General features: G+C 42.0%; 1 protein-coding gene across 3 annotated transcripts in view; it reads right to left on the minus strand.

Annotated features, from left to right (window-relative positions):
* Positions 1 to 3,645: 3,645 nt before the first annotated feature.
* The window catches only part of Itch (itchy E3 ubiquitin protein ligase), an 86,353-nt gene continuing 77,615 nt past the window's right edge, over positions 3,646 to 12,383 (minus strand). For 2 of the 3 annotated variants that reach the window (XM_027421405.2, XM_027421406.2), the window contains 3 exons: positions 10,791 to 10,887; positions 8,430 to 8,502; positions 3,646 to 6,188 (listed from right to left, as the gene is read on the minus strand). In XM_027421405.2, the coding sequence (XP_027277206.1) occupies positions 6,089 to 6,188; positions 8,430 to 8,502; positions 10,791 to 10,887 (270 nt within the window). In that variant the 3' untranslated portion in view covers positions 3,646 to 6,088. The remainder of the gene's footprint in view (positions 6,189 to 8,429; positions 8,503 to 10,790; positions 10,888 to 12,383) is intronic. The other variant, XR_003486471.2, reaches the window with a different exon arrangement.

The following is a 12,383-nucleotide window of genomic DNA, read 5'->3' on the forward strand; positions in this document are numbered from 1 at the left end:
CCAACATTGATAGAGTAATGTAGTAGAAACCAGAGGCCTGGAACCAGACCAATGACTGAAATGAACACTTGCCAGGTTGACAGGGACAAAGGGATTTACTGTGTGACTATGTCATACTGTGGCTTCCAGGACGAGATTTTTAATTTTGTTCTTTTCTTTTTCTTAAATTGTGTTTTACTGGGAGTGGTTGCAGGGGTAGAGGGAAGATGCAAAGGGACAAGGGACAGGGAAGTGAGTGGGATCAAGATGCATGATGTAAAAGACACTGAATCAAGGTTTTTTTGTTTTTTGTTTTTTTTTGTTTTTTTTTTAAGGTTTTTTTTTAAAAAACCTATGTGGTAACATTCCAGAATTCAAGCTAGCTAGATGCAGTGCTCTGCAGGATCCCCCACTACAAGGGGAACTCACCTAGTAAGAGCACTTGGTACTCTTGCTGAGGACCTGGGTTCAGTTTCCAGCACCCACGTGACAACTCACAGTCGTCTATAGCTCCACTCCAAGATATGTGATGACCTCTTCTGACCTCTGAGAGTACCAGGCACACACGTGGGTACATACATACAGGAAGGCAAAACACATCAAAAAAAAAAATGGTGCCGGGTATGGTGGCACACGTCTTAAGGGCAGCAGAAGCAGGCTGATTTCTGATCTGGAGGCCAGCCTGTAAGTACCAGGACAGCTAGGGCTACACAGAGAAACTGTTTCAAAAAAAAAAAATGTAAACAAAACAAATGGTTATTGAATGCTAGAAACATTAGGCGTATAACTCACCTCCAGAGGATCCCTAAAAATCCCAGGAATTAGCTCAGCATGGATCATCATCCTCATCTTACACACGAACCAGATGGATGCAGGATGGGGCAGCTGTGGTGAGGACTCAGAGACATTTATCTGCTAGGACTTGGAAGTCTGATTAGACAGGATGTCTGAGCTGCCAGTGGAGAAGGGTCTCAGCTTGTAATTGCAATATAGTATAAAGGGATTCTGGAGTTTAAAAAAAAAATCCTAGATTCTAATTTGAACACTCCATTTAATTCTTTGGATGTTATTAATATTTTGGACTATTTTCTTTAGATCATTCCTCTCTAAGTGTAGTATAGTCAGTCACTAGCGACTAGCACATAGTAGTAAATATTGATAGTCTGAAGTGATGTCACTTTGGGTGTGGTATTTTTTACTATACCAGGCAAGTCAAATAGAGCAGGTCTGAGTTAGAGATGAGGAAAAAGAATAGCATAGCTGTCTAGTGACCTAAAGACATGACTGTAAATTTTCTAGTTATTTCTCTGAAGTTCTGAGGAAGCCCTATTGCATAAAGCCACTCTTGGATGAACAGGAACCCACTCACGAGCGAGCAACAGACCTTCTAAGAACCTAAGAGGGGTCTGTAGTTTCTACCCACTTCCTGAAGTTTCCCTCTGCCGGTTCGGGTTTTAAAGGAGACACAACCATCCTCTCTCCTTCCCTAAACAGTTGTGTGGTATCCATGTTAAGGGTATGTGTGGAGGCCTGAGCACAACCAGTGGGATTGGTTCGATCTTTCTACCTTTTCCATGTGCTCCAGGGGTTGAAATCAGGGTTGTGTGGCAAATATCTTTACCCAATGAGCAATTTGCCAAACTTATCCAAGTTTTTCTAAACATTGTCTGTATAGATGTGGGCTCCTGAATGCCACAGGACAAGTCTGTGACAGACAGAGGACAATTTGGGGGAGTAATTTTCTCCTCGTACTCAGTGGCCCTGGGATTAATCTCAGATCCACCGCTTGCTTGGCTCTACCTCCAATCATCTCACCAATGCTCACGCTTGGATTTCTAATGAGGTATTCTTAAATGGGTGAGGAGGCAGACTTGTGGAGTTTGGTCAGTCTTTTTTAGAAGAAGAAAAAAGATTGATTTATGAATGTTTAATCTTGTGGGCAGTAGTGGCACACGCTGTTAATGCTAGCATAAGGGAGGCAGAGGCAGGCGATCTCTGTGAGTTCAAGGCCAGCCTGGTCTACAGAGCGAGTTCCAGAGCTGCTACACAGGGAAATCCTAACTTGAAAAAAAATGAATAAATCAATAAATGAATATTTACCCTGCATGTATGTGCATCATGTGCACGCCTGGTCTCATGGAGGTCAGAAGCAGCCTCAGATCTCTTGGTACTAGAGTCGTAGGTGACAGGGAGCTGCCCTTGATGGGCATGGAATATGAATTTTGATCCTCTGGTAGAGTAGTAAGTACCTTTTCTTTTTCTTTTTTGATTTTCCAAGACAGGGTTTTTCTCTGTGTAGTCCCGGCTGGCCTCAAACTCAGAGATCCACCTGTCTCTACCTGAGTGCTGGGATTAAAGGCGTTCACTGCCACCATCACTAGGATGCAAGCACTCTTAACCACTGAACTTATCTCTCCAGCTGTTTGACTTTTGTTTGTTTGTAAGACAAGGTATATAATCCAGTTGTCCTGGAACTCCCAGAGGTTGCTAGTTTCTACCTCTCCAGTGCTGGAATTAAAGGCATGAACCACCAAGCCTGGCTCCACTTTAAAAACTTACTAGCAGTTTCATGCACAGATACAATGCATTCTGGTCACACGTACCCATCCCACCCTCTCCATCCCACTGTCATGTCTTAAGTGTTTGCTTTGTGACCCAATGGTTTGAACCAGTGTGGTCATGAGTGTGACACTATCCACCGTACTCAGCAGTGGGTGTGTTTTGTGTTTTGAGACAGGGTCTCAATGAACCTGGAATTTATCTAATCAGCTAGGCTGTCTAGCTGGCCACAGGCTTCAGGGATTGGCCTGTCTTCACTGTCCTAGTGCTGCTCCAGGGGTCCATCATGCTTTGCAGCAAGCCCTTGACTGACTGAGCCCTCTCTCCTTCAGACCACTTCTGCTGCAGTAGGAGGCAGGAGGCCCTGTGGCCCCGCAGATGGCCTCACCCAGCCACAGGTGAGCAGCAGATCTGCATTTCCTATACCTCACAGCAGGCAGGCTGTCAACGTGCAACTCTAAAGAAGTCACATAAAAGGCTCTCCTACATGCCATTTTCCTAACAAAAACAACAGGGAAGTGTGTAAAACGAAGGACTCAAAAAAACTTTAATTATTATAAACACTCTTACATCTTTTAAGGAAATCCAAGTGAGGCAATCTCCTCCCTGTGATGTGTAGCTACCTAATCATTTTAAGTCACAGTCTAAGAAATCGAAGGGACAGGCAAGGGTGCCAGTCCCTGGTTGACTTGATGGAAGCACATACAGACACTTGAAAGTCCAAAGTCCACCCAGAAGGGGTGGCGGCTGGAAATACCCATGATACCCCACTGAAGTAGTGAAAGTAATTTAGACCCCAAACATGAGTTACCCCAAAAACATTTCAGGTAATTTCACCAAGTAAGTAAAGAGTGACAGAGGGCTTGACTGAGGCAGTCATTTAGAGTGAGAGCTTCTAGGCAGATGATCGGATCCTTTGGTGACAAAAGTACCTGAATTTTAAAGAGTTATTTAAATAACTTCTAAATTTAAATGCTTCTACACCAGAGGTCCCTGCTACCAACTGCTCAGTTGGCTTTAAATCACTTCATCTGATCAAATACCCAAGCCCCTTCCCTCTTGACTCTGCTGTGGAACCCACCAAAGAGCAAAAGAAAAGGCAAATGCTCACTGTACTCTGTTTTTATTTCAATGTAACATGCAGTAAGAAAAAAACTTAACAGGATTGATTAGCATTTACAATGCTTACAGAGAAAAAGGTCTTAAAAGCAACTTAGTCTGGATTTAAGGAAAATCACTAATTAAACACAGTAAATCTATTTCCAAATACTCACTCTGAACCAAAATGTGAGAGCATTTGGTAAATATTTATGTCTGCTGTTTGGTTGCATTATTTTATATAATCTCTGATTCTTGGGATATCCAGCCCCATTTTCCTAACACAGCAGGGAAGACATATACATGTGATCAATTAAATTAAAGGAAGAAATGGAGTTGGGAGACCCCAGGGCTGCAAAAATATATACAAGCATTTACCTTTTCCAGAACTAAACATTTCTTCCATAAAAATATTAAATAGCCAAGCCCTATAGAACTAGGGCCAGGACTACTTCAAATATAACTTCTGTATTTTAAAAATATAGGGCAGAAAGCCTTTTGGGTGATATTTATACAATTTCACATAATATCTCTAGGTCCCTAAATGAATCATGAAGCATTATGCAGAATCAACAAAGCCTATTTTCTTACATTATTTCTTAATTTAATTTCATAAATCTCTAGTGGATATGGTAGATGACTACATTTTAGTACAAGAATTTGATCCAATGGGAGGTCTTTGTAGAAGGCTTAGTATTTATAGCCATATATTAAAGTCCAAGCCTATGTAGTAAATGGGTAGTTGGCAGACATTCGCTCTGTAAGACAAAGCAATAGCATATATATATATATATATATTTTAACCCTACCAACAAAAAGGCAGAGAGTTCCTACTTTGGAGATAACTAGGGCTTCTAGAGATGACATGTATTTCCTGTGGTATACAGGACGAAAAGAGGGCTGGGAGAAGCTGAGCTTCCCTTCACTGATGGTCTCTAGATGAGGCAACCCTTCCTCAGTCACGAGAGTCTCCGCTGACCACCGATGGCAGTGTTAGAGTACAGCTGCACAAATTCAAAATGTTCCAGGGTGAGAACAAGAAGAGCAGCTAGGGACAGAGAAACACTTTCTTTCCTATGGAACAGGGGTTTGTCACTCTCTGTGTGTTCTTGGCTTCATGCTTTATGTTCGTGCTATGCTACCGACATGTGTCCAAAAGTCCCTGTTTGTGTTATAAGGCTTTTGGGGGATTTGGCTATAATAGGGACTCACATGGCTGAGGCTTCATTTCACTGCTCATGAAGTCGTATCTATGGCAGCAGCCATCCTGACAGTCTAAGCAAAGCCAAGGGAAACTGAGTACAGAGAAAGTCAAAGTGCATTCATCAGTTACTAAAGGAGCAGTCTGAAATAAACAAGTCATGAAGAAAAAAAGCAAAATCTAATGTTTTTAGGGGTGAGAAAAATATTGCAGATCAGGACCATGTGAGAAGATGGGACACCTGCTCCTGTGTGTGGCAGAAGTGTAAAGACAGCATACAGGTGTGGCTGGGCACTGTCATTTTGTTGATATGGTCCTGACTTCAAAGACTGCACCACTGACCTTTATTTGGATTAGAAATGGTTCCAACGGTTTAGAAATGTAACTGGGGTATTAGATTATGATAAAACCATAAAGCTTCAATTTATGTGTAAGACTTAAAAATCAAGAATGATCTTAGATGAATTCAGAAAAAATAATTTTAATTTTAGGTTAACTTCTAAAATGTGAAGGAACCACAGTGCTGATACTGCTTGTAAAGTTTAGTATTTGCAAGGCAATAAAATAATTATAAACTGAATGAAAAGAGGTATGAAGTCATGTGTGGGCGGGGACCAAGTTTCCCTGAATTCAAATAGACAAAACTACTTTGTACAAAGATGTGAGTCCTGCGTCACTGCCAGGAATAACGTCAGAATGACGCACTGACGCACTGATTCATGCTCCAGGGATGAAAACAACAGTCAGGCCAGGCTGAGATGAGAGGGAGAGCACAAGCGGCAATTGCTCAAGTGCCGGCGCGGGGCTGAGCTTGCACTGGTGTCGAGCGCCTCCTAGCTAGAGGCTTTACCAGGAAGACCTTGTGTATTGCAGCTTTGGAGATGTCCCTTGTGTCTGCAGAATCTTTACAACAGCCACCAAGAGACCAACTCCCAAGTGGGACTTTGACACCACAGAAAACTGTTGTTAAGGGAACAATCTAGTAGAATAAGACAAGGGAGATCTCATCATGTGTTAAATCTCATGTTAAGTAAGTTTCTGACTACTGTTTGTAGATCTGCTTTCTGAAGACGCTGAGTAGAAATCCAGAATTACTGGAAGATAAATCTCAGTGATAACGTTAATCTACTTACACTCAGATAACTCTCTAGTCACAGTCCAAGTTTACAATAAGATGTGCAACAGGCAGAGAAGGAAGGGGCAGGCACTGTAGATGAGTCCCTGTCCTCTGGTGGCCTAAGGTCTCAACAGTTACTCTTGTCCAAATCCTTCTGTTTCTTCAATGGCAAATAACAGCTTTTCCTTCAGTTGCTCATAGCTCTTGTAGGGTGGAAGGTCCAGGCGGTTAAAACTGAAAATAAGAATTGTTGGCTTAAGAAAAGGAAGGATACAAAGACAGATGTGAGCAGTGCTCTGCAGCAACACTTTAAAGTTCTGACAATGTGGACTGGAATCAGGGCCTTTGAGGAACTGCTTTCAACCTTTCCAAGACTCACTCAAGTGCCTTCTCTGGTAAACTGGATAGCAACACCCACCCCTGTGGTAGATAGTCAGAGCCGCACACAGCTCAGTGCCAATGTTCAGCATTCAGGAAATGACAGTCTGCTCATGCTGCCCTAACAACCACTCTAGATCAGTGGTTATCACACTTACTGTAAATGGCCAAAAAGAAATACTTTAGACTTTGCAGGCTATACAAGGTTTTAGGTGTATCGTGTTAGAATAAGAAGTGATAGGCCAGGTGTGGTGGCCCATGCCTTTAGTCCCAGCACTCAGGAGGCAGAGGCAGGCAGATCTCTGTGAGTCTGAGGCCACCTGGTTTGCATAGTGAGACCTTGTCTCAACATAAACAACACAAAGAAATATCAGAAAATGACCCTCTAATACTTCGCTCCCTCTACATTTCTCTGTTCTACTCTTAGCTCGGAATTTCTCCAGCCCAGCTTTAAGAGTTTTAGGCAGTATCTTTTTGTTTGTTTGTTTGTGTTCTTATAGGTGTGAGATAAAATAAACAATTCCACCTTTTAAAAACCCAAGGAACTATTTACATTATTGTCAAATATATATTATTTTTTTTACCTGTGTGTTTTGTTTACCCGTATATCTATGACCTGCATATGTGCCTAGTGCCAGTGGAAGCCAAAAAAGTGAACCAGATCTCTTGGATCTGGAGTTATAGTTGTTGTGAGCCATCATGTGGGTGCTAGGAATCGAACCCAGGTCCTCTGCAAGAGCAAATAGGTCCATAAATAGTTAAGCAAGATACTTTATGTCTATAATTTCAGTATTTGGGCATTAGAGGCAGGATGAATAGGAATTCAAAGCTAGCCTAGGCTTCATGAGACCTTGTCTCAAAAACTAAGTCACATAAAAATATGTACAATTATTTTGTGTCAATTAAAAGTAATAGGAAGGCTGGGGCTGTGGTTCAACAACAAAATGTTAGCCTAACAAAAATATAAGGTGTTGGTTTTGTTTCCTAATGCCACACAAAATACACAATCAGTAAAATAAAAGGAAGAAAAAGGTGATATGTACTCTAACACATCATTTGAAGTAAAACAAGCCAGGCAAAGAAGGGCCAGATTCCATACTGAGAAAGGACCTGAATTAATCAAAAGTCCTAGAGATAAAAAGAATGCTGGTCACCAAGAGCTGTAGAGTGTAGGTGTGTGTTTAGTGACACATGTCAGCCAACAGATGACAGGGATGCCTACATAACTATATGAACCCACTTAACACTGAACTACACACACCTGAAAAAGGTTAAAATCCAAATGTGATTACCACAAACTGAATTCTAACATGAACTGTATTTGAGGTTAACACTGGTTGCTTTTTAGTTTGGGACATTTTGGAAAATGAGGTTAAACTGCATTTTAAACCAGAAAATAAGGTCTGGGGATATAGCTCTGTTATAGAGGTCTGCCTTGAATGTGAAAGGCCCTGGCTGAACTCAATTGCTGGTATTGCAAAAAGGAAACCAAAAAGAGCAATACTTGTGTTCAGTAAATTACTAAGTAAGGTACAAGTATTCTAAATCCCATGTTAACACTTTGAGAGGTAGGAAAGGTGCATGAATGGTAAATGGGCACAAAAGAGATCATCTTGAGTTGAAGGCAAGGCTCTAAAACAACTTCAAACCTGTAAAACTATATCATGGATCAAAATGGGTCAGTTTTCTGGTTTGTAATCCCAGCATTTGGGAAGCAGAGGCAGGAAGATCAGGTGTTCAAGGGTAGCTTGGGCTATGTCCTGTCTCAATAAAAGGGGGGGGGGGTAATATGAGCTATGAGATGGCTTAGTGGTTATGAGCTCTTATTGTTCTTCCAGAGGACCCAGGGTTCAATTCCCAGCACCTGAATCAGGTAGCTCACAACACCTGTAAATTACACATGGCGCACATACATTCATGCAGCAACATATACAAATAAAAACAATCTTTTAAAAGGAGGGAAGGGAATTTATTTTGTAAGACATAAATTCTGCCTCAGTTAAAACTGTTAAGATATGGAAAAATTAATTCATTTCTAACAAGTAGCCAGAGGCTAAGTTGTTAAAGTTTATTTTCTGTATTTCTGATTTTGCTTACCAAGTATGGCTTCTGGGTAACCAATTTTCTTTCCCAACTTTCTCGATGCAGAACTTCTGTGGTCCATTACTCCCTAAAGCACAGTAAAAGCATAAAGAAATTGCTGATTTAAAGTTCTTCATTATGCATCCGAGTTCAGCAGCAGCATTGCCATTCAGAACCCCAGATGCACAGACCTGTCCCAAACCTACTGCATCACAACTCCAGGGGCAGGAGCTTAGGTGCACATTTTAACAAGCTTCCGGGTGCTTCTGACAAGTGGTGAAATTTGAGAATCATTTTGTTGACAAATACCAAGAAGAAACCCTGCAGCTCTATTTATCATTCCTTAGCTAGAATAGCACAATGCCATGATTAATAATAGCCCACATAGACACAGATACCTAATTGTTGAAACTCTACACATGTAAGCAGCCAGCAAATTCAGCATAAGGCCGGTGCTCACAGGTCCTGGACAGCCGACCTTAGACACATACTCACCCTCAATGATGCTTGCCTCCTCCCTCCTGTTAGACACAGCTGTGGTGTTAATCAGCACCAAGCATGGCTTTATTAAAAGGACACGCCTGCTCCCTAGGAAGCATTCACTGGTGGTCAAAATGACTGCTAGTGGGTGCTGTTTGTTGGCCTTGTGAACTAGAACTGACAGAACACTGAATGTTCCCAGTGTATGGTGCACCATGCACAGAGCTCCTGTATCCTAATGACTAGACCCAGAACAACGGAGACAGGTAGTTCTTTTGTGTTTGAACACTCACAAGTAGTTACACACAGAATCCAGGAGGATAAGGAAACAAAGATGGTTATGAACAAGAGCTGTTAAAAATGTTCTATACTGCCGGGCGTTGGTGGTGCTCACCTTTAATCCCAGCATTCGGGAGGCAGAGGCAGGTGGATCTCTGTGAGTTCGAGGCCAGCCTGGTCTCCAGAGGAAGTTCCAGGATAGGCTCCACAACAATACAGAGAGAAACCCTGGCGGGGGTGGGGGGATGGGGGGTGGAGTTCTATACTAAAGAGACATTTATTCACTTTGCATGCTCCCTTCTATTCATTTCAGAATACTGCTCCCCCCACCCACCCCCCTTTTTTGCTTTTTAATCAGTCTTTCTGTAGCCCTGGTTGTCCTGGAACTCGAAGAGACCCACCTGCCTCTGCCTCCCGAGCGCTGGGACTAAAGGTTCATTAAAGTATTTGAGCTACAGAGATAAGCAGTCAGTGATGTGAATTAACATGTAACAGAGAAGATTGTGAAATACAGCAGAAGCCACCTGCCACATGCATAGGGTAAAAAGGGCCACTGAAAGAACACCTGGCCCTGAGACCAGAGCCAAGGAAACACACCCTGTCCCAACCAACTCAGGGACTGAAATTCAACCAATCCCTCAGCACAAAAAGATCTACCAATCCTCACTCTGAAAATCTCCACCTTGGAAAGCTCCACCCCTAAGAAACACTACATAAGCCCTGTGCCTGTTTAGTTTGGGGATGCCCTTTTTCCACCCTGGCAGAGGCAGTCATTCTCACAGATTCTTCCCTCCTAATAAATTTCAAGTGGCTTTTTTTGTTTGTTTTGTTTTTCTTTTTTTTGGTTTTTCGAGACAGGGTTTCTGTGTAGCTTTGAAGCCTATCCTGGCACTTGCTCTGGAGACCAGGCTGGCCTTGAACTCACAGACATCCGCCCACCTCTGCTTCCCGAGTGCTGAGATAAAAGGCATGCGCCACCAAGCCCAGCTATGTCTCTGTTTCCTATATGCTTTATGATTTTTCCAGTGCTTAGAGAGAATTTACTTTCTTAAACTCAAATATATTCGTAAAAATAGGCATAAGTGGGGCTGAAGAGATGGCTCAGTGGTTAAGAGCACTGGCTGTTCTTCCAAAGGACCAGGGTTCAATTCCCAGTACCCACAGGGCAGCTCACAACTGTCTGTAACTCCTGTTTCAGGGGATCTGACATCTTCACACAGGCAAAACACTAATGTACTAAAAAAAATAAAAATAAAATAAAAGTTAAAAGAAAAAGAGGTAGTCCTCCCCCCACCCAAAAACAGGAACAGGTATTTGTTTATTCAAATATATCTTCTACCATAGCGCTTTACCAAATATACATATGGAGGCAGGAGGCCAGGAATTCAAGGTTATCCTTGGCTACATAGTGAGTTTGAAGCCAGACTAGGGGACGTGAGACCCTGTCTTACAAAACAGGAAAAAAATACACTGAGGTAAGAACTAAAGTCAACTCCAAGTCCACAAAATGCAGGTCAACTGTGGACCTGTTTGTTGCTCCTGGTAAGTTGCACATACAATCATCCAAAGGCAGGAAAGTCAACAGCCTTCTCTACAGAAAAGGACCTTTATACACACCCATGAGGTCAGCAAATCCTCCCACTGGCAATCGGCAGGTTCCAGTAACGAACTGCAGAAGTCTCATCCTCTTCTCGTTATCAATTTCTTTAACAAACTGTTAACATTACATTCAAGGAGAAATGTTAAGTCATGGTATATACAGCTCACTGAACAAGAAAGAGAAATGATCACTTCAAATCTTAAATGAACTTGGGGTGTCAGCAACACCAGATAATAAATTTATCCATGCCCATCAAAGCCTCAGCAGCCTCCTTTACTAGACCTCAGGATAGGATCTCTGAAGGCTCTTGGCTCTGTTTTTCTAGGGCAGCCTTTCCTGTTCCCCCTTAGACTTGACTGTCCTATAGCACGTTCCTGTGGTTACTCAGGACACAAAGGTCTAGTATGAATAAATCTCTTGGTTTCAAGGACAAATCAAATTAAGCTTATGAAATGCAACAACCACTTTCCTCAATATCTTAAGGTATTTGTAGCCACATGCAGCCAGAAATATAAGGTTTCTAGCAAATGTTTATATCCTCTAGCTTATTTTGGCTGAGCAACACATGTTTTTATAATGCATATGTTCCCTTATTTACTGTCAATTATTTAGTCATTTTTAAAAAAAAAAAAAGGGGGGGGGTCTTATGAGCCAGGCTGTGGTGGCACACACCTTTAATCCCAGCACTAGGAAGGCAAAGGCAGGTGGATTTCTGTGCGTTCAGGGCCAGCCTATAGTCCAGACTGATCTCAAGCTTGCTATATACTTGAGAATATCCTTACACTCCAAAATCATCCTGTTTTAGCCTCCTAGGTGCTAGGATTATAGGCATGAGCCACCAATCTGGTTGTCAATTATTTCAGTTCATCTTTGAGTTTCTTTCTTTTTTGGGGAGATGAGGGGGACAACTCAGGATATGGTTTCTCTTTGTGTAGCCTTGGCTATCCTGGAACTCACTCTGTAGACCAGGCTGCCCTTGAACTCACAGAGATCGGCCTGCCTCTCACTCCCAAATGCTAGGATTAAAGGTGTGTGCCAACGGGGTTGGAGAGATGGCTCAGAGGTTAAGAGCGCTGACTGCTCTTCCAGAGGTCCTGAGTTTAATTCCCAGCAACCACATGGTGGCTTATAACCATCTGTTATGAGATCTGGTGCCCTCTTCTGGTGTGCAGATATACATGGAAGCAGAATGTTGTATACATAATAAATAAATAAAATCTTTAAAAAAAAAAGTGTGTGCCACCATGCCCAGCTTCATCTTTGTGTCTGTCTTTCTTTCTCTTTCTTTCTTTCTTTCTTTCTTTCTTTCTTTCTTTCTTTCTTTCTTTCTTTCTTTCTTTTTCTTTCTTTTTTTGGTTTTTCGAGACAGGGTTTCTCTGGCTTTGGAGGCTGTCCTGGAACTAACTCTTGTAGACCAGGCTGGTCTCATCTTTGTGTTTCTTAACACAAATTGTGTTACATGTATAGAGGACATTTTAAGTTTTATTTTTAAAATCGTGTTAAATGACCAGTGAGATGGCTCAGTGGACAAGGTGCTTGTCACCAAGCCTGATGCTCAAGTTCAATCCTCAGAAGCCACTTGATAGAAGGGAAAGACCTGATGCCTACAA

Source organism: Cricetulus griseus, chromosome 6 (assembly GCF_003668045.3).
Source record: "Cricetulus griseus strain 17A/GY chromosome 6, alternate assembly CriGri-PICRH-1.0, whole genome shotgun sequence".
Lineage (NCBI taxonomy): Eukaryota > Metazoa > Chordata > Mammalia > Rodentia > Cricetidae > Cricetulus > Cricetulus griseus.